The sequence below is a fragment of the Ptychodera flava genome, chromosome 11, assembly GCF_041260155.1.
Source record: "Ptychodera flava strain L36383 chromosome 11, AS_Pfla_20210202, whole genome shotgun sequence".
NCBI lineage: Eukaryota > Metazoa > Hemichordata > Enteropneusta > Ptychoderidae > Ptychodera > Ptychodera flava.
In genome coordinates, this window is record NC_091938.1 from 20,721,205 (window position 1) to 20,743,813 (window position 22,609).

The 22,609-nt window shown below is 38.6% G+C and overlaps 2 protein-coding genes across 4 annotated transcripts in view; one reads left to right on the top strand and one right to left on the bottom strand.

The window, feature by feature from the left end:
* Positions 1–22,609, top strand: part of LOC139143798 (multiple epidermal growth factor-like domains protein 6) — a 435,859-nt gene that overhangs the window by 30,858 nt on the left and 382,392 nt on the right. The gene's annotated exons all lie outside the window — the stretch shown is intronic.
* LOC139143796 (uncharacterized) overlaps positions 15,377–22,609 on the bottom strand; it is a 49,313-nt gene continuing 42,080 nt past the window's right edge. Inside the window, exons 9-10 of one of the 3 annotated variants that reach the window (XM_070714358.1) lie at positions 18,267–18,359; positions 15,377–15,718 (exon numbers count right to left, since the gene is read on the bottom strand). In XM_070714358.1, coding sequence (XP_070570459.1) covers positions 18,274–18,359 — 86 coding nt within the window. In that variant the 3' untranslated portion in view covers positions 15,377–15,718; positions 18,267–18,273. Of the gene's footprint in view, positions 15,722–18,258; positions 18,360–22,609 lie in introns of those variants that run through there. The other 2 variants (XM_070714359.1, XM_070714357.1) reach the window with 2 other exon arrangements.

The following is a 22,609-nucleotide window of genomic DNA, read 5'->3' on the forward strand; positions in this document are numbered from 1 at the left end:
ATAGATAGATAGATAGATAGATAGATAGATAGATAGATAGATAGATAGATAGATAGATAGATAGATAGATAGATAGATAGATAGATAGATAGATAGATAGATAGATAGATGGCACAAGACCACTAATTAATTTCCCATGGGCCACAACAGTAGCGTTGAGCTCGATCTTCCTATTTTAAAACATTCAGCGGCACGAGTCCTCTTAACAGGTGTTAGGTCGATGTCAGCTTGACTACTGATTAATTTTTGGTGTGGGCAAGTCCACGGAAATTTTGATATAGCGATGAAAATAGTGCCAACAATAGTGTTTTTGACAAAATTCAGGCTTATTGTTATGATTTCTATTAGCCCTATAACTCCTCATATTACCTCCGAATGCAGCCATCATTCATAACAGTCTGCATTTTGATTCAGGTAGAAAAATATGTTTACAAAAATACTTGACATTAAAGTTCAAACTAAACAAGCGTCCATGCAAGTATCAAAACTTCAAGGTCTGCACTATTTTTCTTCCGAATTATCTTCGTAACGAACCCGGAAGTGAATTAGTGGTCTTGTGCCAGATAGATAGATAGATAGATAGATAGATAGATAGATAGATAGATAGATAGATAGATAGATAGATAGATAGATAGATAGATAGACAGACAGACAGACAGACAGACAGACTAGATAGATAGATAGATAGATAGATAAGTAGATAGATAGATAGATAGATAGATAGATAGATAGATAGATAGATAGATAGATAGATAGATAGATAGATAGACGGACAGCTTTTTAGTACACTGAGTATGCTGAAATCATCATACATTGACATGTTCAGTTTTTGTTCTAAAGGGGATACGCTATACTTGTCGACGTTTTTGTGATATCAGGAAAACTTGGAATACTCGCAAGAGAGTCACTAAGTGTACAACATGACGACGGTACAGAACTGCTTAAGTGTCAAAAATTATCCCCTTCCTGAATGGAAATGGATGATTTCATGTGTGATCACTTGACAAAATGGATTTTTTCGTATTTTGACTTGCTTTCCCGTTACAAACATTGCCCCGATGTAAGGAAAGATTTCTATTCGTATCTATATGTAAGGTACCGCCCATGCAGATTTCATTACGGAATCTTGCGTGAGGCCTAATTTTTTATAAATGTGTGTTCAGCAATCATGGTGAAAGTTACGCACGAAATTAGATTTTTAGCTCAGACCCTAGCATGTTTCACTGAATGTTTAATCTTGTCTTACTGCAAACAGACTGAAGGTTGTGCACTTGTGACCACTATGTCAGCATGTGTAAAGAAGTGAAATGACACAAACCACTTCAACAAAATTCATTAAAGGGGGTTAAGATAAGGACGACTCTGTCACTTTAAGGTGTGAGTCCTGCCACATTTTGAGACTTTTTCGTTTGACTTGGGGCATATACTATATTCTGGTTGTCAATGAAATTGGTATTAATAAAACAAACATTTACACACAAACTGAAGCTTATTTGAGCGGTTTTTAGACGGTTGTATTATGTTATTTCGACGAAAACACGGGAAAAGTTGCACTTTTCGATTTCCATCATGGCGACATTTCCGGAAATTGCCGAGCTCGCCCCGTTTTGGCGCAAGTAGCTGTGACGTCACTAATAGAATGGGTGATGGTGACTTCGTGCATTGACTATGGAGATAGTGATAATTTCATGAGTGAAAGCAGTGCAACTGAGAATATCTTCGTCACAGAAGATAAGACAAAGCTGTTCAGAATTTACAGGCCTGCAAATTTTAACAGTCGGAACCTTAACCTAAACGAGAACAAGAGCGGAACTCTTGTTGACCGTCGCGTCAGTGACAAGCCCACCGTGACCACAGTCAAACACACCAGTGCACTACCGTACACACAACCGCAAGCTAACAAAATATAAATATAAGTCTGGAGTTGCCATCCCACCTTATTATTACTTCTCAACACAAATTACCTCGTTCAAAATCTGTATATAAAAATTTGAATTACACCAGTCCATGACGTTTGTAGATAAACGTAGTAGAGATCAAGTTGAAAATTGTCCACCGTTCATAACACACATCTTTCCTATCAACAGCTGGAAGTGGAACAGGCTGAGGGTCATGTTAGCATAAACACCAAAGGTAGTATTCTCGCCGCAAAATCTTCAGTTTGGCGTTATAAATCCTCACATGAACATTGGCACTTTTAAAAATATGTGACCGTAAAGACATGTCTAGCCAAATTCTCGAGAAGAGATAAATTAAAATTGACATGATGTAAATATCGGGCACACTGGCACCCGAGGCCGGGCGGCTCAGCCAGCCATTTCTGTGACGGAGTGATCAGCTACGCTTCCGCAGTTTTTTTCTTGATTAAGTGTCAGCGATATAAAGCACAGTGTTCATTGTTTCATGACTGCGAAATTCTCAAAGAAGCTAAAATATTTTAGGGGAGACTTAGTCGAGCAGAAGGGAACAGATGACGACAACGCGACTGCTTCGTTATTCGTCAACAGTATAAACTTCTTGCATGCTACACGTTGTGTCACTGTTACTGGCAGCGCCGTGCTGTATTATACACAACCTATCGTTCAGTCTCGCAAAGAGTCAGTCAATCACTAGGTAAACTTTTTAGGAATATAAAATTAGATATCTCCTAACGTTACTAATTATAGAGTCACACATGCATGAGATCTAGTACTTGTATTCATTTATTTATTTACAATCACTTCGTAAAGCATCTGAATCGGCGATCAGTCTTGGGGGATGTAAACACGGCCATACGTCTATCATAGTTCATACCAAATGATAAAGTTATAAGCAGATAAAATCAGTAGCATTTCCTCAAACTTTCCAAAAGTAAACTTCTGGCCATTTCCTTTCATGCATCATAAACAAGTGACCTGTCAGCCGATATACTCGTCCGAGTATAAGCCCCCGGTTCGGCAACACTAAACAGCAGTAAAACTAGGGGAGGGGCTTATACTCGAGCAACCCTATGTTATCTGCCATGGACGCTTAATTTATGCTTATTTTATGCACGATTTTTTTCAACACCACTCGATCTTTCTATCGCCCTCAAAATCGACTTACACATCCAAAGAAATTGATTGTACAATCTCTGAATACAGAAGTGACATTTTGGTGAAATTTCAGAGTCGAAAAAACCTCAAACTTGAAACAAAGACGTCATGGATGTATGCTGATGATGTGAACCGGCCCTACTAATTACTGCCTGAGGACTGCCCGAGAACTGCCCGAGCACTGCCCGAGGAAAAGGTGGGCCAAATTTCGCCCATTTTAACACTAGGCCAATAGGTTCAGTTTATATCATGCCCAGCCAACCCAAAATATCATTGATTTGGCGTACTAACCTGATGTTTTCTCCGGCAGTTTTGGAACACGGAAGACGTCGGTCTTGAAGGACGTCGCCAGCTTGATAGTGAGATCATACCATTCAGTCCGAGAGGTGGCACAATAACCTCGCTGAGCGCTTAAAGCCTGACAGTCTACCACCCCTTGCACTGAATGGTATGATCTCTCAATCAAGTTGGGGACGTCTTTCTCGTTGAAAGCCCGGCGTCTTTCGGGTTCTAAAACTGCTACAGAAAACACCAAATCAAAGATATTTTTTGTTGGCTGGGCATATTATAAGTTCAACCTATTGGCTTATAGTGTTAAAATGGGCGAAATTTGGCCTACTTCAGCTACTTGCTCCTTGGGCAGTCCTCGGGCAGTTCTCGGGCAGCTGAATGCCTCTTTTCGACCCTTTCTTGTAATTTTGTCAAATGCGGCTAATACATCAAACTGACAATGGCTGCAGTTACTTCAGCCACCAAAAGTGTAACTTCTCACCATGTTGAAGCCACAGCGGTGAGCATTCGCTATGGCCGAGGTGAACACACTCACTCGTACATTCTATTAGTTACGTCATTTCGGTGGCAATGCCCGCGAATTCCGAAACGACCCGAATGGCAGCTAACTTCAAAGTCGCACAGCACATTGCATTTTAATAATATTTAACCGCGTCGTTTCATTGGGGTGATGCATTATTTGATAAAGTAGGGGTGGCAAAATCATATAGCATGGCTCATTTTAAGCAAAATTAACTTTGAATTTATGCGAGACATACACTTTAAGGTACAGAAGAGTTTTCATTCCAAGCGCCACCAGCGTCAATAATTATATAAACCTTCGGGAGATAGTAATCTTGGCTATGGCCGACGTCAGCTGAATTTGCGATATTATCATGAACGTATAATGAATAAATTACAGTAAACTAATTTACATATCGATAAAAAATGTAACCCAGAGGCTCCTAACCACTTCAACAAACAAACAAATAAAAAGATATTTGAAAATAAACAAACCAGTTCAGAAGAGTTGAATTGCTTGAGTCGCCAGTAAAGCGTATAATAAATTAAACTCTTAACAAATTTGCCTGTTAGTCTACTTAGGGACTGGACGTAAATTAGCAGGGGGGGAGGGCCGGGGGGATTTCGTAAGAGAGTGACCAAAAAGTTATGACCCTCCCCCAAAGCAAGGCTGAAAAATTTATGACCCTCCCCCAAAGCAAGGCTGAAAAATTTGTGACCCTCCCCCAGTTTCAAAAAAATAGAATATTACAAATTGATCGAATCTTCAACGATCAAAAATTGAGGTGGGGATTTACAACACAGCTAGGGCAATATAGATGGATACCAGCAAGGGATGTCTGCAATTTTTTTACTTGCTTCTGCTTGTGACAAGAACAAGTCTAGATATGGATGTCAGCCTTACCTAAGAATACTTTCAATGACTCTGTGTCAGTCACATTTAACCAGCATGGGTAAAACTAATCTTTTAGAAAAAATCTCGATAATTCTATGCTACAGATTTTTCAGTTCTTTTAATAAAAGGGAAACCCCTGATTTCTCTGCCTACACAATATGCATTTTGATTGTTATGATAATGGTTTAATATACTGTTTAACTCTTACACTGTTTAACTTAGTAAACCAATCACCAGATAAAGGAGTACTGGTATTCTTGTTTCCAGTGTGGTATGGGTGGATTGTTCAGGGGAACACTATAGGATAAACTCTATGATTAAATTAATTCATTGTTTGATTTTCTGCACAAGTTTGATGAAATGCTCTATTTTCCACTTTGTCAGCACACTTGTAAATGTGGAACAAACCACAAAAAAACAGTTTAAGACTTCACTGGACACAAAAAATGACACCACTGCTCAAGTGTCATCAAGCTAGGCTGACAAACTGAATCAATACAGAGCATATCATGCTAAAATACAGCAGCTAATACTGAAAAATTCTGAAATCTTATGAATTTATATAACTCTGACCTGCAAAGTAAACAACAAAACCAACATCTTGTCCATACACCATTGTTTCAAATTACAGTGACTGACAGGCAAAACTAACAAAACAGCAAACATGGAATTTAGCCATTTTCATTGGCCATTAAAGGGACAAAGTCACTCATTTTTGACAAAATTTTGGTCACTTTAATTTCCGTTGAATATATATGCTTTTCTGCTGCTCACTGAAATGGGCTTAATTGCAATCTCTTATTGTCACAGCTCAACTCATGTGCATGCATGGATATAACATGTGGTCACTTAATAATTTAATTTAAGGTATGTACCAAAAATTGTCACAGTAAATTTCACATGTTAATGTGCCTTATAAAAAGTGAGAATTGAATTGCAATAACCAGAGAGTGAGCATATTTCAGTGAGAATAATCTATCAAAAGAAATTTAAATGGCAAAATAATGTCAATAATGAGCAACTTTGTCCCCTTGACTTGGTACATATCTAGTAGAGATTCTTTAATTCAAGTGTCAAGCAGCATGACCATTGCACTGTTTAAGTATTAAAATGGTGGCAATGAATATTTTTATAATTGGTGCATTGACAAGGTAGTACTGTAAAATGTTGACAAAAATAGCTTTGTCCAAAGTATCATAATATTAGCCATTTCTGAACAGGGATGTAAGATTACACCACCATGTGAACTCACAAATATTTCCAATATGAAAGTGCAGTCCTCTGCTGAGTGCCGAATCATGTACCGGTATGTTGTACACCATGGCGTGGAGGTAGACACCAAGCATAGCATTATGTGAAAAAAGTTAAAGTCTTGGTACTAGATGACCACTAAACAAGATTGGCAGTCCGCTTGTTTCAAAGCTATTTAAAAACTTTCTTCTGGGCCTATTTCACATCATACTTGATCCTCTGCACTTGACCTGCAAGTATGGTACGTACATGTATTCTGGAAAATGACAGTAATTTCAACGTCATTTTTAAGTCAGAGATTCGTCATGTAAGTCGTTAATTTCACTCAATTATTTCTGTCCGTTCTTCCCGACTGTCAAAATTGATTGAGGTCTAAGTATTGAAAGTACTTAATTTAATGATGATTTTCAGAAATATGTTTTACTTACAACTTGACTAAATTGTCACTACTTCCAAGTGGGACTGTGACATCATTCTAAAAATATTCAAATACCTTCAACGCATACAAGTTTGTTTACAAGTTTCGTGCTGTACCAAGAAATTCTCTGGACGTACACTGTACATTTTAGCCTATCACTTTCAGGAAATAAAGGTCTGTATGTTCAAATGATTGACTTATTGGCTTATGGAAAAATATATTAAGGATCAGAAGAATGTTTATATTACAATTCACAAGTCTCTGTGTTGTTTTCCCAAGCAGGAGCCTATCAGTATCACCATGGAGCTACCTAGCTCTGCATGGCAGGGCTGTGTGCAATTACCAGCGCGCGTTATACGGCCTCCTACCACCACAGGCCGTGATAACGCTGGTAACACACAGCTCTGCCATGCAAAGCTAGGAGCTACCACACTCTTTTGGTAGTACCGCGGTATCATATATTGCTTTATGTAGCTAGAGTTCTGAAACTGAAGGGTTTTACTTTTTTCAAGTTTAGGCTTTTAGATTTTAGGGTTTGATCAAGTTGACGTACTACCTAAACAGCAGTCCAAATATTGAGGTACTACGGCAATATTGCCCTACGCTAGGAGGATATGTGTACCACCGTCGCTACGCAAAGACTACTTACCCCAAAGAGCTCTCTCTCTACCGGGTGCATAGGCCTCCGCGTTGCGACTGTGGTTGCACCTGTGTGATGAGTATGCCGTTGTTGGAGGCAATCAACAGCTGAATACTCTTACCATTCTCGTAGGGCTTAGACAGCTACACCAAGTCAATGGCATATATCATGTCAAGTAGGCAGTAAAGATGTACCCTAACCCTTTCATTTTGCCTTTGAACTGCAGATGTGGAATGTTATGATTGAACAGACTGTCCAATAATTCCAATAATGAATGCCCAAATTGGCTCATAATGGAATAGAGTACACTTATACTCCATTAAGAGTGATTGTGATAAGTAATGCTCCTCAAATGGTTTCTTTTATATTAATGCACATGCATGTGCCTGCCATTTTTTCTAAGGAATTATAATTTAATATTTATCAAAATATCAGTGAAATTCATAATTTTGGAATGTATCACATTGACAATTGAGGGAATACTGGAAACACAATGTGACACTGATCTCCATAACAATGATATATGGTCATGTAAATGTATTGAGCAGTTCAATCTCTACATGGGGAGGAAATATGGGAAAGTACAATGTATGTTTAAAATGTGTTCCTGGTACAGATATAGAACTACATGTGTGCATGACCCCATTATTCACTGGATTTTATAATATTCCTGATAGACCTGTGTAGTCAGAGAACTGAAAATACCTGTACATGTGCTCATTGCACTCATATCAAATTCAGTTTTACAAAATGTACTATTGTGTTCCAGTAGACAATAATAAGTTTTGGTCATGTTGCCCTGTTTGTGGGAAAGGTCAACAGAAAGGCTTAATTAGCCTATTCAAGCAATAATTTAAGCAAACAATTCAAAGTATGGTCATGGATTGAATGCTTTAGTGTGAAATTATGGTGTTTTAACATTGACAATACTTTGTCAATTTTTGTGCCTCGTAACTTTGCATTTTAAACATATCACAGAAAGCAGCCTAGATAATAGAGGATAGACTGATCCTGATTTGACACAGAAGTGGCAAACACTATTTCATGATCAATCAAGTCTCCATATTCTGAAATGACATTGGGATATCACCATATTTAATCAAGTTCAATCTGAATACGTGATCAACATGGCTGATTCACTGTATAATTACCCACATTAAATTTCAACAAATGTCATATATCCTGCCTTCACAACACAAATGAACACTATCCATTCCAAAGATAGTACCCCACATGGTAAAGCCAATATAAACTTGAAAATGCCACAAGTAGCCATACCAATCAGATGACTGTACCTAAATATTGAAATATACTAAAATCACTTTTCTGCAATCAAAATATTAATTATCACACCAAAGCTTACTCTTAATTTCAAACAATAGTATCTCTAAAAACTAAAATTCATGTACCTATAAAGTGACTGATGCAGGGTGGAGCTTGGCCTTAAACTTTAAAGGGAAGTGGCTTATGAAAGAGAGGGAAGTTTTGTTGATCAACAAAAAATGGAACGAGAAATAATATTGTAAAAATAGTTATAGGTTCAAGATTGACTACATCAGTAGAACAATGTAAGATATTGTGGTAATATCCAGCAGTGTTTTTGTTAAGGGTGGTACCTAGGTAAACGTTACCGGGGTTCCCCGGTCATTTTACCAAGGTTAGCCTTGGTATATCAGTGCTTTCATACTAGCGGACAACAGAATGTTACCAGGGTTCCCGATGTTCCCCAATCTTAGCAAAAACACTGTCCAATGTTTATTAACGAAACACACTACATGTACACTGGGCAGCCAGAGTGCCACTGGTTAGCTGAGGAACAATAGATTGGATTTGCCACAAACTTAATTGCGATAAGAATAGCAACAAGAGAGACAATCCTGTTTAAGATAATGGTGGGGAAGAGATACACAGAGAGTTGGGAATGGAGCACTTAATAGAAAGTAAGAGGCAGTGTGCGAGTGATGTCATGTGAGCATAATTGTCTACACAAACAATTTTGCTTTCTACCTTTAGTGCACCGACAACAAGCCCAAAAATTTGTGACCCTCCCCCTTGGAGGAGCTCAAAAATTTGTGACCCTCCCCCAAACAGAGGCTCAAAAATTTGTGACCCTCCCCCAAATCCCCCGGCCCTCCCCCCCTGCTAATTTACGTCTAGTCACTTACATCTGCACGTATAGGCCACATTTTAATGCGAAAATGTACGTACTCACTTGTGAAAAGATACACGATTAGCTGAAAACTAGTGAGTATTGACAGGCGACGGTCAAAATATTCACGGAGAGTGCTATGCTTAAAATATTTGTGACAGTCGCATATACTGAAGCAGACAAGCCTGAGTCATTTTTAAGCCACTGTAAGGTTGAAAACTGTGAATTGAAGCACAAAAAATGGTACTGACTCTTTAAATCAGGATTATCACATATTTTGGCTAAATGCCAAAACCAATACTGTTCACTTCGATTTTTCTCGTTAAATCAATTTCTTGACAAAATAATAGTCTTTATTCTTTTCTGAATCGGGTTTTTGGAAGTTTGTATCAATAATTGAGAGAGAGAGAGAGAGAGAGAGAGAGAGAGAGAGAGAGAGAGAGAGAGAGAGAGATGCCCTACGGGTAAATATCCCTAAGAAATCGTGCACCAACTGTTACCCTGTTCCGAAAACAAGATGACCTCGACTGATTATTGTCTCCGCAAGACAAAACAAATGTCAATGAATATACAATAATAAAATTAAATTTATATAAATGAGATCTCTAATTGGCTGAGGTAACGTACATGCATTCATATGTAAATTTTCTGATCTGCTCGCGCTCGAGCATGTTCTTTAAAGGTATACAGTCACCTGTATTCTAAATATGCCCATATATGGTCAAAGGGGCTTTCCTTTGCATTCAAAATGCCCATGTGAGGGCGCTGTTTTTAAAAAGCGGCCACCCGCTTAAATTTCTGTGATTGGTTAGATTATCTTATTCCATGGTAACTGTGGCAAAATTGTACCAGTTTACAGTGTACATTTAACGCGCAAAAAACATCACACGAAAAGAGTACGCACATCCACAGTCCCTTATCTACGTGGATACAGGGAATGTGAAACATCACATTTTTGGACGTTTATTTCACAAGAAAATTTGTTTTTAATTGAAATAGTACTTAACTACGGAGGCCCCTACACGCCACGGAACTCTATTACTTTTGAATATAAACTCTTATTTTTCTTGACAATATCTTTAATATTGTAAGAGATTTTATTTCTCCACCGCAAACTTTTAATTTTTTACGGGCAACTTTATCTTAACATTATCTTAACTTTAACTTCTAGAAAGTATTTTTAGTTTTAACCATAAACAAAATATGTTTCTCAAAAGTATTTTTATTTTGTAAAACAAAAGTAAAATTTTTTCAAGATAACAAACTCCCCTACACGTCATGGAAATTTATTACTTTTGAACATAAACTCATATTTCTTGACAATATATTTAATATTTGTAAGAAATTTTATTTTCTCCACAGCAAACTTTATTTCTGAACGGGGAAACTTTTTAAAAACTTTTAACAAAAAAAACTTTAACTTTTAAAAATAACTTTAACTTTGAACAAAATATTTGTTTCTCAAAGCGTTTTTTATTCGAAAAGAAGTAAAAATTGTTCACAGCAAGAGTTTAAGATTTTTGCTAAGCGCGAACTGAGTTACTTAAATGACATAACCTTATGTCTTTAGAGCAGAAAACTTAAATTCTTAAAGAAAAGTTTTATTTTTCCAAGAGTAAAATTAATTTCTTTATGGAAAAAAGATTTTCTCAGAGCAGCAAATTGAAATACAGAGAATAAAACTTTTTTCTCAATGGCGAGAAATTATTTTCTGAAGACAACAAAACTAATTCTTTCAAGATATATTTTCTACATATGAGTGTGGTTTAAGAATTTGGTAAAACTGAACTGAGAAAGAACGAAAAAGGAAAGATGAAAAAGTCAAACTTACTTTTCTTCAGAGCGAAATTTATTTCTGAGAGGAGAAATATTTCATGTGAGGGCGCAATTACCTATAATGCATAGCAAACTCTTTCTAGCGAGAGTAAACATATTTTGGGGAAGTTAAGAGTAAAACATTTTTCCGACGAGCAAAACTTTATTTTAACGGCGGCGGAAGTTAAAGTATCCCACCATGCAACACCCAAGTTTGATGACCCAGAGTCTCCGAGACAACCATGACTGACTTCATCGGCGATACAGGCACGCTAGTCCGGCCCTAGCTGCAGTACAGTACCTCGAGGACGGTCGGACGGTTTGCCGTACTGTACTGCAGCTAGCCCGGCCCTACCCTGCCTGCGTACGATGCTGTGTGTTGGGGCCGTATCACGCCGGGAAACACACAGCATCGTACGCGGGGCTATGGGCACGGGCACGCAAACGAGTCAGTTCAACAGTTGCCACTTGTCTGAGTCCCCGAAGAACGGTTTTGTGTTTGAGTGATTCGTCCTGACTGCAGACAGACGTTGTGCGACGGGATGGACCGCATTGGGTTCCTTCATTAGCTCTGCATGGGCTGTGTGTTACCGGCGTTATACGGCCTCCCACCACATAACGCCGGTAACATACAGCCCTGCCATGCAGAGCTATTCCTTCATCAGTTGCTGTGTTGTTAATGTTATGTTGTGTGATAGTCATCTTTCTATAAGCCAGATTCGTAATTGATAGAGTCTTCGACTGAAACTGAACCTGGCCGCCAGATTTGACCACAGTCGAGCGTGGTTCAATACAGTAGTTGTGGGTCCACAGCTGTGGTGTTTTCGGACGGGATATGCCTTTTACGGGCTGGTTGACTAACACGTTTTTGACCCCGCAAACCACAAGTGAAAGTCAAAACCAGTCCGCGACTGTGGTCAAATCTGGCGGGCTCGGTTCAGTTTCAGTGTCTATAAATTACGAATCTGGCTTCTCCTCTTAGAAAAGATGAATATCACACACATTGGCTGTGTGTTACCGGTGTTATGTGGTGGGAGACTGTATAATGCCGGTAACACACAGCCCTGCCGTGCATAGCCCTGCGTACGCGTACAGGTCTGTGGAACACACAGACCTGTACGCAGGGCTATGCCATGCAGTGAAGAACCCAAATGCGGTCCCGTCGCACACCGTCTGCCGTCAGGACGAATCACTCAAACATAAAACCGTTCTTCGGGGACTCAGACAAGTGGCAACTGACCCGCGTGCCCGTAGCCCTGTGTACGATGTTGTGAGTTCCCGGCGTTATACGGCCCCAACACACAGCATCGTACGCAGGCAGGGTAGGGCGGGCTGGCCTGCCCGTATCGCCGATGAAGTCAGTCATGGTTGTCTCGGAGAGCAGATCGTCCATGTAGCCGACACGAACACGAACTGTCTGACACCGGCTACCAACTCTGAGACTCTGGGTCATCAAACTTTGGTGTTGCATGGTGGGATACTTTAACTTCCGCCGCCGTTAAAATAGTTTTGCTCGTCGGAAAAATGTTTTACTCCTCCCCAAAATATGTTTACTCTCGCTAGAAAGAGTTTGCTATGCATTATAGGTAATTGCGCCTCACATGAAATATTTCTCCTCTCAGAAATAAATTCCGCTCTGAAGAAAAGTAAGTTTGACTTTTCATCCCTTTTTCGTTCTTTCTCAGTTCAGTTTTACAAATTCTTAAACCACACTCATATGTAGAAAATATATCTTGAAGGAATTAGTTTTGTTGTCTTCAAAAATAATAAGTTTTATTCACTATATTTCAATTTGCTGCTCTGAGAAAATCTTTTTTCCATAAAGAAATTAACTTCACTCTTGAAAAATAAAACTTTTCTTTAAGAATTTAAGTTTTCTGCTCTAAAAACATAAGGTTATGTCATTTAATAACTCAGTTCGCGCTCAGCAAAAATCTTAAACTCTTGCTGTGAACAATTTTTACTTCTTTTCGAAATAAAAAACGTTTTTGAGAAACAAATATTTTGTTCAGAGTTAAAGTTATTTTTTAAAAGTTAAAGTGTTTTTGTTAAAAGTTTTTAAAAAACAGTTTACCCCAAAAATAAAGTTTCCCCGTTCAGAAATAAAAGTTTGCTGTGGAGAATAAAATTTCTTACAAATATTAAATATATATGCCAAGAAATATGAGGTTATGTTCAAAAGTAGTAAATTTCCATGACGTGTAGGGAGTCTGTTATCTTGAAAAAAATTTACGTTTCTTTTACAAAATAAAAAATACTTTTGAGAAACATATTTTGTTTATGGTTAAAACTAAAAATACTTTCGAGAGAAGTTAAAGTTAAGATAATGTTAAGATAAAGTTGCCCGTACAAAATTAAAAGTTTGCGGTGGAGAAATAAAATCTCTTACAAATATTAAAGATATTGTCAAGAAAAATTAGAGTTTATATTCAAAAGTAGTAGAGTTCCGTGGCGTGTAAGGGCAATAGTACTTAACAAGAACTGTCAAAACGTTGAAAACAGCAATTTCAGTCCAAATCGTCAGAATATATAACATAAGGTCTGCAGCGTTTTACATTCGGAGAGAAATATTTATAAACAGAAAACAGTTCCTTTGATGACTTTCTTTATTTCAATTTACATATCGATAGTCTCATTTGCATAGGCCTGATAAAACTACCAGTTTTTATCACGCGCAGTTTTAATGCAACACATTACGATTTTGATTGCTTTGCGAGCAAATATTGCAACGAATTTGATATCAGAAGTATACCTTTATTTGAGTGTAATGGGGAAACAAATGTAAGACAATACCTGTATGTAAATAAAGACACAGGGATTACCTTTTTGCTAATTTACATATCAGCTTGTAAAGACACGGGTTTTCTTTTTTCACGTGCAACATGAAATACGGTAATATATATGTAATAATCTTTTAGATTAAGGTAGTTAGCGCCTCGAAATTGAAATACTTAAATTTTTGCTCAAACTTTCCTTGAGAAAACTTTCAAACATTTCCTTTAAAACTCAAGTGTTGTACTATAGTAAAATATTACCAAACGTCTACCTCTCAAAAATGGCCAACATCACTATGTTATCTCTATTTGGAAAAATTAAATTTCCGATTTCAACAAAAAATAAGCCGGTGAAAAATTTTGTCACTCCATCAGCTTCAAAATGAGCCTTAACAAGTGGTAGCCCGCTTTAGTAAGTATTAAAAATGTTAGAGAGTCCGAATTTCTGTCGTCGAGGAGCTTTCTACGTTAAAACAATAGCTCTTCTATGAATATTAAACACCTATTGCCTGGTCATGAGGGCTATAGCATCGTCTAGTACCCGAGGGGCCGTGTGTTACCAGAAACACATCGCTATTCCCGAGGCTGTAGGCCGAGGGGTATAGCGATGTGTTTCTGGTAATACACGGCCATGAGGGGTAATAGACGGGCGATATAGCCCGAATAAAGACCAGGCTATAGGTGTTTTATAACACACCACATGCTCATGTTGTATTGTTGTACAGTTTTTATTATAATGTGTTTTGATATTTTGCACCGCAATAATCCATTGTGACAAGTTTACTGGGCGATGTTGGCACAGCGGTTTGAGTTGTACGTGGTACCACTTTCTTTCAAAAAATATTCTAAGCATACCTAGCGACATCCTTAGTTTCCCCTCTAATCTTTTCCGTCGATGAAATGTTCAAGTTCCTACGCTGTTCGAATGTTCGAAAATGTTGGAAAATCTGTTTAAGAGAATGTGTCGTTACCTTTTCAGGACGCACATCACGTTCTAGTCACCCGCCATTGTTGAAAAGCTGCAGACGACACTACGGTCACGTGACCGGGAACTTTTCCAAATTTGGTCACAACTATTTCCCTAGGGAAATAGCTTTTCAAAAATACCTCTGACGTCACTTTTGTCGATCCGGTGGGGACTAGACGTATCTATTTTCTCGTCACGTGAAAGTACTCTGGCGAATCGCGACACGGAATGAGTATGTGGCGTGTTATAATATACATTATTGCCTGAATACATGGGTTTATGTGCCTGAGAACAGGTGACAATTTTGCCCGACGTCAGGAGGGCACATTGTTCCCTGCTGCGAGAGCAAATAAACCAATGTATTCAGGCAATAATATTTTTATTACATGCCCCTTCACAGTTAAAGGTATACTGTCACCTGTTCCAATTTTGCCACAGTTACCATGGAAAAAGAAAGTCTAACCAATCACAGATTTTAAGCGGGTGGCCGCTTTTTAAAAACGGCGCCTTCACATGGGCATTTTGAATGCCAAGGAACGCCCCTTTGACCGTATATGGGCATATTTAGATTACAGGTGACTGTACATCTTCACAGTTAATACTATATGACATTTAGTTACATGCAGGGCATTTCCATTAATTTTACCATTATCGACAAGCATCCAACAGATTTTAACGAAAGTCTAAATAGCAACTTGTGCGCGCATGGATATTTTACATCTAGCGTTAAGCGTCTACTTTGACGTCGAAAACGTCGAAGGGTTGCACTGGCCCGGGTAACCATGGAAACCGGTCAGTACATCGTTCACCGGCCCGCTAACTCCTCGGATGTTCCTATTCAAATCAATGCACTGATTTGCACTCGCATTGAGGCATGTAATAAAGATCTCATGGCCCACGACTGATGTCCTCCGAATACTACGTGCTCATATGTCAACCAATTCTGCTGAAAGTTAAAAGAGATACCGTTGTGTTAGTTCATCGTACGACAGTTAATACAGCCGGCATCGAAACTGTTGGAAATAAAAATTCTATGTTCTTTAAAATAAATTAAGGTCTATGTTGAAAACGGACCATGAAATTAACGCGGGAAATTGTCTGCAACTTGCAGATTTGTAATATGTCCCATGTGTCGACTACTGTAAGTACTGAACTTTGCAGCCAAATGCACGAAATTATCTCACTGACGTGACGTTTCAAAGTTCACACTTTTACGATAATATGGTTCACACACACGTAAGCTTTTACGGTATGGTGTGGGAACAAACAGCTGAAATCAAACGGTAAAAAGTCAACAACATTCTTTGTTACAGTTTCCAACAAAATCTAGACTCCCACTATATTAATGTGTGGGACTACGCTAAGTATAATCACAGAGTAAGATAGACAGAGTGGTAACGCCTGCATGCCTTTGTTCCATGGTCGTCTCGGTAGACTATTGGCTTTTCATATTAAAATGAGCTTCAAAGGTGTTAAACTTTTTGGAGGCTTTGTTTGTGGTTGATAATTACACGAGATTATGCGAAATATACGACGAGATGGCATCGTACTGCCAGTCGCGTAGCAACCATAGTTACTTTGTGAGCTCTCAGGCCAGAAACACTGCTTCACGCCAATCAAAACATAACACGCCAGCAGTTTCATAAACATGTCCTTCCTTGACGCACGTGTAAAAGACGGTATGACTGACCGTAAACCATTGAGTAAAACCAGATATGAACTGAATTGCCTCGCGTGCACATTTTGTAAAGTACTTCTTGGGGTATTGGCTTTTATGACATTACATTGTTTTTATTCCCGAAATTAATCCAATCTATCTAAATTTCACATTATCCCCACTGTATTACGCAATGAAAAAAATGGAAAGGAACCATTTGAAAAATTATGATCCAACAATATCTGTCGATGCAAGTGCAAATGGCTGAGCAGGCTCTTGACTGGCAGAGGTCGCGTTTGCGTATACATTCTGCATATTTCACATAAAATTGCCATGTAGAACGAGTTGACCTACTTCACAGTATCTCAATGCGCCCAAAAACGATACAATCATCTGTGCCGCGCCGTGCAGCAACAAAATGAGTTCGTGACCTTTGAAGTACGCGTTTCAAAAAAATAAATACCCATGGGAACCTGCCCACCACGCCACGTAACTCATGTACAGCTGACTATGGTGCACTTGTCAGGCGATGGTCGATGATTCTGGTTATTGCCTATATTGTCAAGTTCAATGCCTAATTTACGGAAACACGAACTCTGTCTAGTGTATTCGAAGCTCTGCGTACAGGTTGTGCACACGGCCTCTACCACGTGCTGTCCTGTGGACAGTGTGGTACAAGCCGTCGGCCTACCACCGTACCGCCGGGAAACGCAGACCTATTGTACGCAGGAGCTAGCCTACTGCTGCTGATTTAACATCAATGCCAACATGGAAATCTCATGAAAAATTTGTCATTGTTGGTTCTGTAGCTAATACAATCTTGAAAAGCAACTTAAAAGACACAGACTGTCAATACGTCGCCATAATATTATGCTGATCTCAGCGGAACCATGCCGGAATATAAATTCGCTGACACACACACAAGATTGAAAAGTGTCACTCTACATCTCATTCTCAGAGAAAAATGCATTGATCAAATATTATGACGCTTACCTTCGATAATCTAGCTTTTGGTTCGCTATGTCCAGAGTAACCCACACGATTCTTAAAGTCAAACGTCGACACGACGACATCAACAGTCAAAACTCAAGATTAGCGATCAGCGCGGCCGAGTGACTGAATTCAGAAATCACTTTGTGTAAAATGTTTTAGTATAGCGCCCTCAAACATACTTATTATTTAGCTCCCATAGACTTATACAGGCCACAAATTTTCTTTTACTCATAATTTGATAAATTCGAAAAGCACAACCACCCAAAACTAATCAGTTCTTGCAAATTTGAAGAACAAATTGTGTGCGAAATGTGATCGGAATCTGCCAAGCCGTTTTTGAGATATCGTGCTAACAGACAGACAGACACACACACACACACACAGAAACGCCTAAACCATAACCTCGCTGCGCGCATGCGCACGCGAGGTAACCAGACAGTATCGATAAAGACTTTCAAATTTGGTTCAAACACACTCATTATAAATTCATAAAAATATGAGAGGAATTTTTAAAACGGTACAACTCACTTTCCTGAAGCCTCAAAACACTCCCATTTTCGCCAGCACGTGAATTCTGCTCAGCACCACACGAAAAACAACAACACAAACTTTGCCGAACATACTTTCGCTTAACAATTGGCGAAAATCCGAAAATTACCGAAGGATTCATGGTCGGCACTCTTCGGAAAAGAGAGGCGAGAGCAACCTGAGGCGAGGCGAACATGGATGGGTTACGTAACCGCTTCACGCCTTAAACAATACCCGTTGCGACTCTATCTATCTTTCTCTATGGTATAATTAAAATACATATTTTATTGGAAGTCATCACATCTCTGGTTACCTGCAAGCTACTTTGCTAAATTCTGCATTTCCATGACCAAACAAGTCAGAGCAAAAGCCATCAAAAGGCCGACGTCTTTCACAGATCTGCATCCTGTAAATACAAATAAGAAATGAAATTCATGTTAAAACTCTGACTGGCATTACGGTTTCCTTTTACTCAAATGATCTTTTACAATTCCTCGATGAAAACGATGTCAGCCGTGATGTTGTATGAGACGAATTACACGTCGTATCATGCAAGACGATACGGCTTGACCATTGAATGTACATGCTATAGGTTAGGCTTAGCAGCTACATTGGTGTTTAAGTAACGAGTGTGCAACGAAATCGATATCTGTCACAGTGTACTATTACTTCAGCCATTTCTCGTCTTGATCATGGTTCTGAACATCATCTTAGCGGCAAACTTGCAGCTGGATGGTGGTGATAAAAGCCCCCTGGAGCTGCCTCAAGAAGCCAATGCATTTCTCACTTCCCTGCGTTTCCGACGGAAAAAATGATCGTAGAAAATTGTGCAAACTTGCTCCTAAAAAGCCAACGAACCTGTTGACATCTTTTGTAAAGTTTTGGGGATATAAAAACCCCAGCTTGCTGCAATGCTCATTCAGTTTATTTCAGTACTTATGGCCTCCGTCCAATATGTACAAACAATAACAGTAGCATTGATTACAGATCGCTTCTCAATGCAATGATTACATCCACAAAAAGGGAAGAACAATTTATCTACAAGTAATTCTCGCTGAATTGAAGCCATTGTGATCAATGTACCAAAAAGGGGGTAAGCAAGATGCGTCTTGCAATAGACCAAATTCCCCGGCAATATCAAAAGTTATGGAAAGCCTAAGCTTTGACCTAATCCCTAGCTTCCTTAGTATATGACAACTTCGACACCTCGTATGGATTTCTTGATAAGAGATCATCAGGGAACTTGCTTTCTAGCATCACACAGAAGTGGAATAATGTCCCTGGTACCCCCATCAAGAAATCAGAGTTATTGCTGTAGACATCAGGAAGGCATTTTATATGGTTTGGCACTGGGGTCTCTTGGCTAAATTGGCATCCTTTGACCTTCAAGGTGATCTTTATGACTGGATCTAATCTTTCCTAAGTGACTAACAGCAAGCTGTTCTACTCGATGCTTCACCTAGATCTATCACTTTGGCTTACCCAGGGATAAAATTTTAGGCCTGGTGCTTTTCCTGGTATTCGTTAGTGACCTTGGGTCACATGAAAAGAATGATCTGCCCCATTTTGTAAATGACTCAACTCAGTAACAGTAACAAAGAGCACAAGTGACAGAGTTTTCAGAACAGAACGCCTTCAATATAGCCTGAACAACGTTGAAACTCTGACTCCAGGCTGGTTGTCAGATTCAATGTCAGTAAAAACTGAGGACATGATTGCTCCTAAGAGGACAGACTTAAACACATCTTTCTACTTTATGAACAACAAACTGAAGCCTTCAGAGTGCAAAAACTCTTTATTTAGGAAAGATTGGAGTGCATCATTATTTTTTCCTCAGACTAGTCACAGAGTTTGAAATTGACCAGAGTATCAGTAAATTATAAAATCGAAGTATCAAAAGCTACTGCGTATGAAAATGTTAATCCTTAATTACTTTATGATGCTAGGACTGAAATATTGTATCCTCTAAGTTATCTTATTAAACTGTCCTTTCGTGTGGGATATTTCACCGATGAAGTTAACTAGAAGGACTCCCGCTAACAACTATTATTCAAGAACACCACTATGTAAACTGCTGATGCCTTTTGGACGCTTTTAAATAACACGACCATCAACTTGGCACTTTTTTGCATGCTGCAGTGAAAGGCTTGTTGCCGTCAGAATTTATAAATTATTTCACTTGTATGACACATATGTATAACACACGTGACAAAGCCGATGGCACTCTTTTTTTACTTCAAAGTGTAATAGCAGTTCTTGTCAATTTTCTACTAAGTTTGCTGGACTAAAGATTTGGACCAATATACCTGTCCACATAAGAAATATTAAAAGTTGAAACAAGTTCAAAAGTTAATACAAACTTTTATTGTTAAACCGGTATAAATAATCACCTGTAAGTGTGAAGCTTCGGTCGGATTTTTCAGTTTTTTGTTACAAAATCATCCAGCTGAATTTTAAAAGTAAATTTTTTATATCCTGTAGAGTTGGAGTCGCCTGTGTTCTTAATGTAATTTTTCAAAATAGCAGTCATCTTTGCACTTACTACACGTATTTATTCGAGGTGAGGCTAAGTTTAACTCTCTTTAACATCTCACTTCGACGACCTTTGTATTTACATTTATTATTATATGCTGACAACCATGGTCATGGTCACAATGGTACATCAAAATTCATCTTTTACATTCAACACAGTAAACGTGGGACACAGGCTTCCAACGAGCATAAGCGTCCCCCCCCGCAGGTATTTCTTTGTGGCTGCTCTCTCTCTCTCTCTCTCTCTCTCTCTCTCTCTCTCTCTCTCTCTCATAATCGCGTAAGGCTCCCTTGGTTAAGCCCCTGCCCCTTGTAGCACATAGCCATTTAAACGATCAACCGAATCATTAACTAATGAGGCAATGTGTCAAGACATATAATCATTATGAATACAGAGATTCTACCTCATCGTTATCCCTATGTATGGACTACACCTCAGCGTAGTCAATGTACCAAATGCTGCATGCGTTCAGAAGAGATAAAATATCACGTACCTGCCTCTGTGGTTGCTGCAAGTATTAAATCAGAAAAATAAGATCGATGAAAATCATATAGAGGTCATCCACATTTGTTGTCTATGCTTATTAATATTACACGTTCATGTATGGGGTAAGGCGTTACCAAATAGGTATAAACATTCAAAGTTATTAAGTTTTATCATAGACTCTGTTGTATGGAACACGATTGGAACTAATTTGGGATAATTGGATGGTGAAGTAATGTCAATTTCATCTACAAATGTTATCTTATCTGATTTTCTTTTTATATTACACACTTGTTTTTATCAGTAATTTGCGATATTGAAACATTCAGCTATATGGCACTTAACACTTTTGAGAAATTGACAAAATATGAAAATCCATTTATCCCAAATTAGTTCCAATCGTGTTATTGCTGATGAACATTTTCGATGACTTTCAAAAATAAAATTTGTTCTACAAATATGCACCTGTAATCACCCTATTCTAACCAAGTACAATTATATCAATTATCCAACGTCAATGTTAGCACAAGTATATACATTTTATATTGGAAAAAAATTATTCAGTTTTGTCAAAGACTCCAACGTACGTATGGTGAAACAAGAAAAAAGCTAGAACTAATATGTAGCAGATAGTATTACTTTGTACTGGAAGGAATTTATGTTATTGTCTGTAGCGCTTTGCTTTAGGTTTATTCCGCTTCTGTGTTTCATGCAAGAATGGCGCTCAATTTAACATTTTCAAAATGGTCACATTTAGCTCCTCTGGTCTGTAGAATTTTACTCTGAGATTTTGTTTCTCATCCAGCCATTATTGTAAACACGTTGTGACGACGCGGTTTGGTTTTCATTGTATTTTCCCCAGTCGAGATGACGAGACCCGCCTTCTGATATACGAACACCAAGCAGGACTGTTTTACCTAACATCAAAGACCGTTGAGTAAGAGGGTCAGTGCTTATATCGAGCATTGGTAAATGCGGCACACACTCGAGGGATGATGGGATAAGCTGTGCGTATATCCACCAATTTACAATGCGCAGCTCACTGTCCGATTTTTTTTCATACTTGGATTTTGTAAGCAAACGAGAGATAAAAGACTGACGTGGATATAGATGGATGGGCGATAGAAAAGTATTTTTGGGCCCGAAGTCTGGCTTTTGAGGGAAACCACAAGATAAATAGGATGTTTTTGAAGGGCAGTCTAAAATCAAGGTGTATAATATCCCTTTTACCCCACTGCGTATGATTCTGTTATTCACTGTTCACCATTATATATTATTGCCTAAATACATGGGTTTATGTGCCCGAGAGCAGGTGACAATTTGCCAGAAGGGCAAAATTGTCTCCTGCTGCGAGGGCAAATAAACCCATATATTCAGGCAATAATATTTTTTATTACATGCCTTTCACAGTTAACGCTTAATGACATTTAGTTACATGCAGGGCATTCGCAAACAATTTTACCATTATCGAGCAGCATCCAACAGATTTTAACGAAAGTCAAAATAGTAGTGCGCGCACTGATATTTTACGTGTAACGTTAAGCGTCTACTTAGACGTTGAAAACGTCTAAGGTCTTCACTGGACCAGGTAACTATGGAAACAGGTCAGTACATCGTTCACACGCCCGCTAACTCCCCGG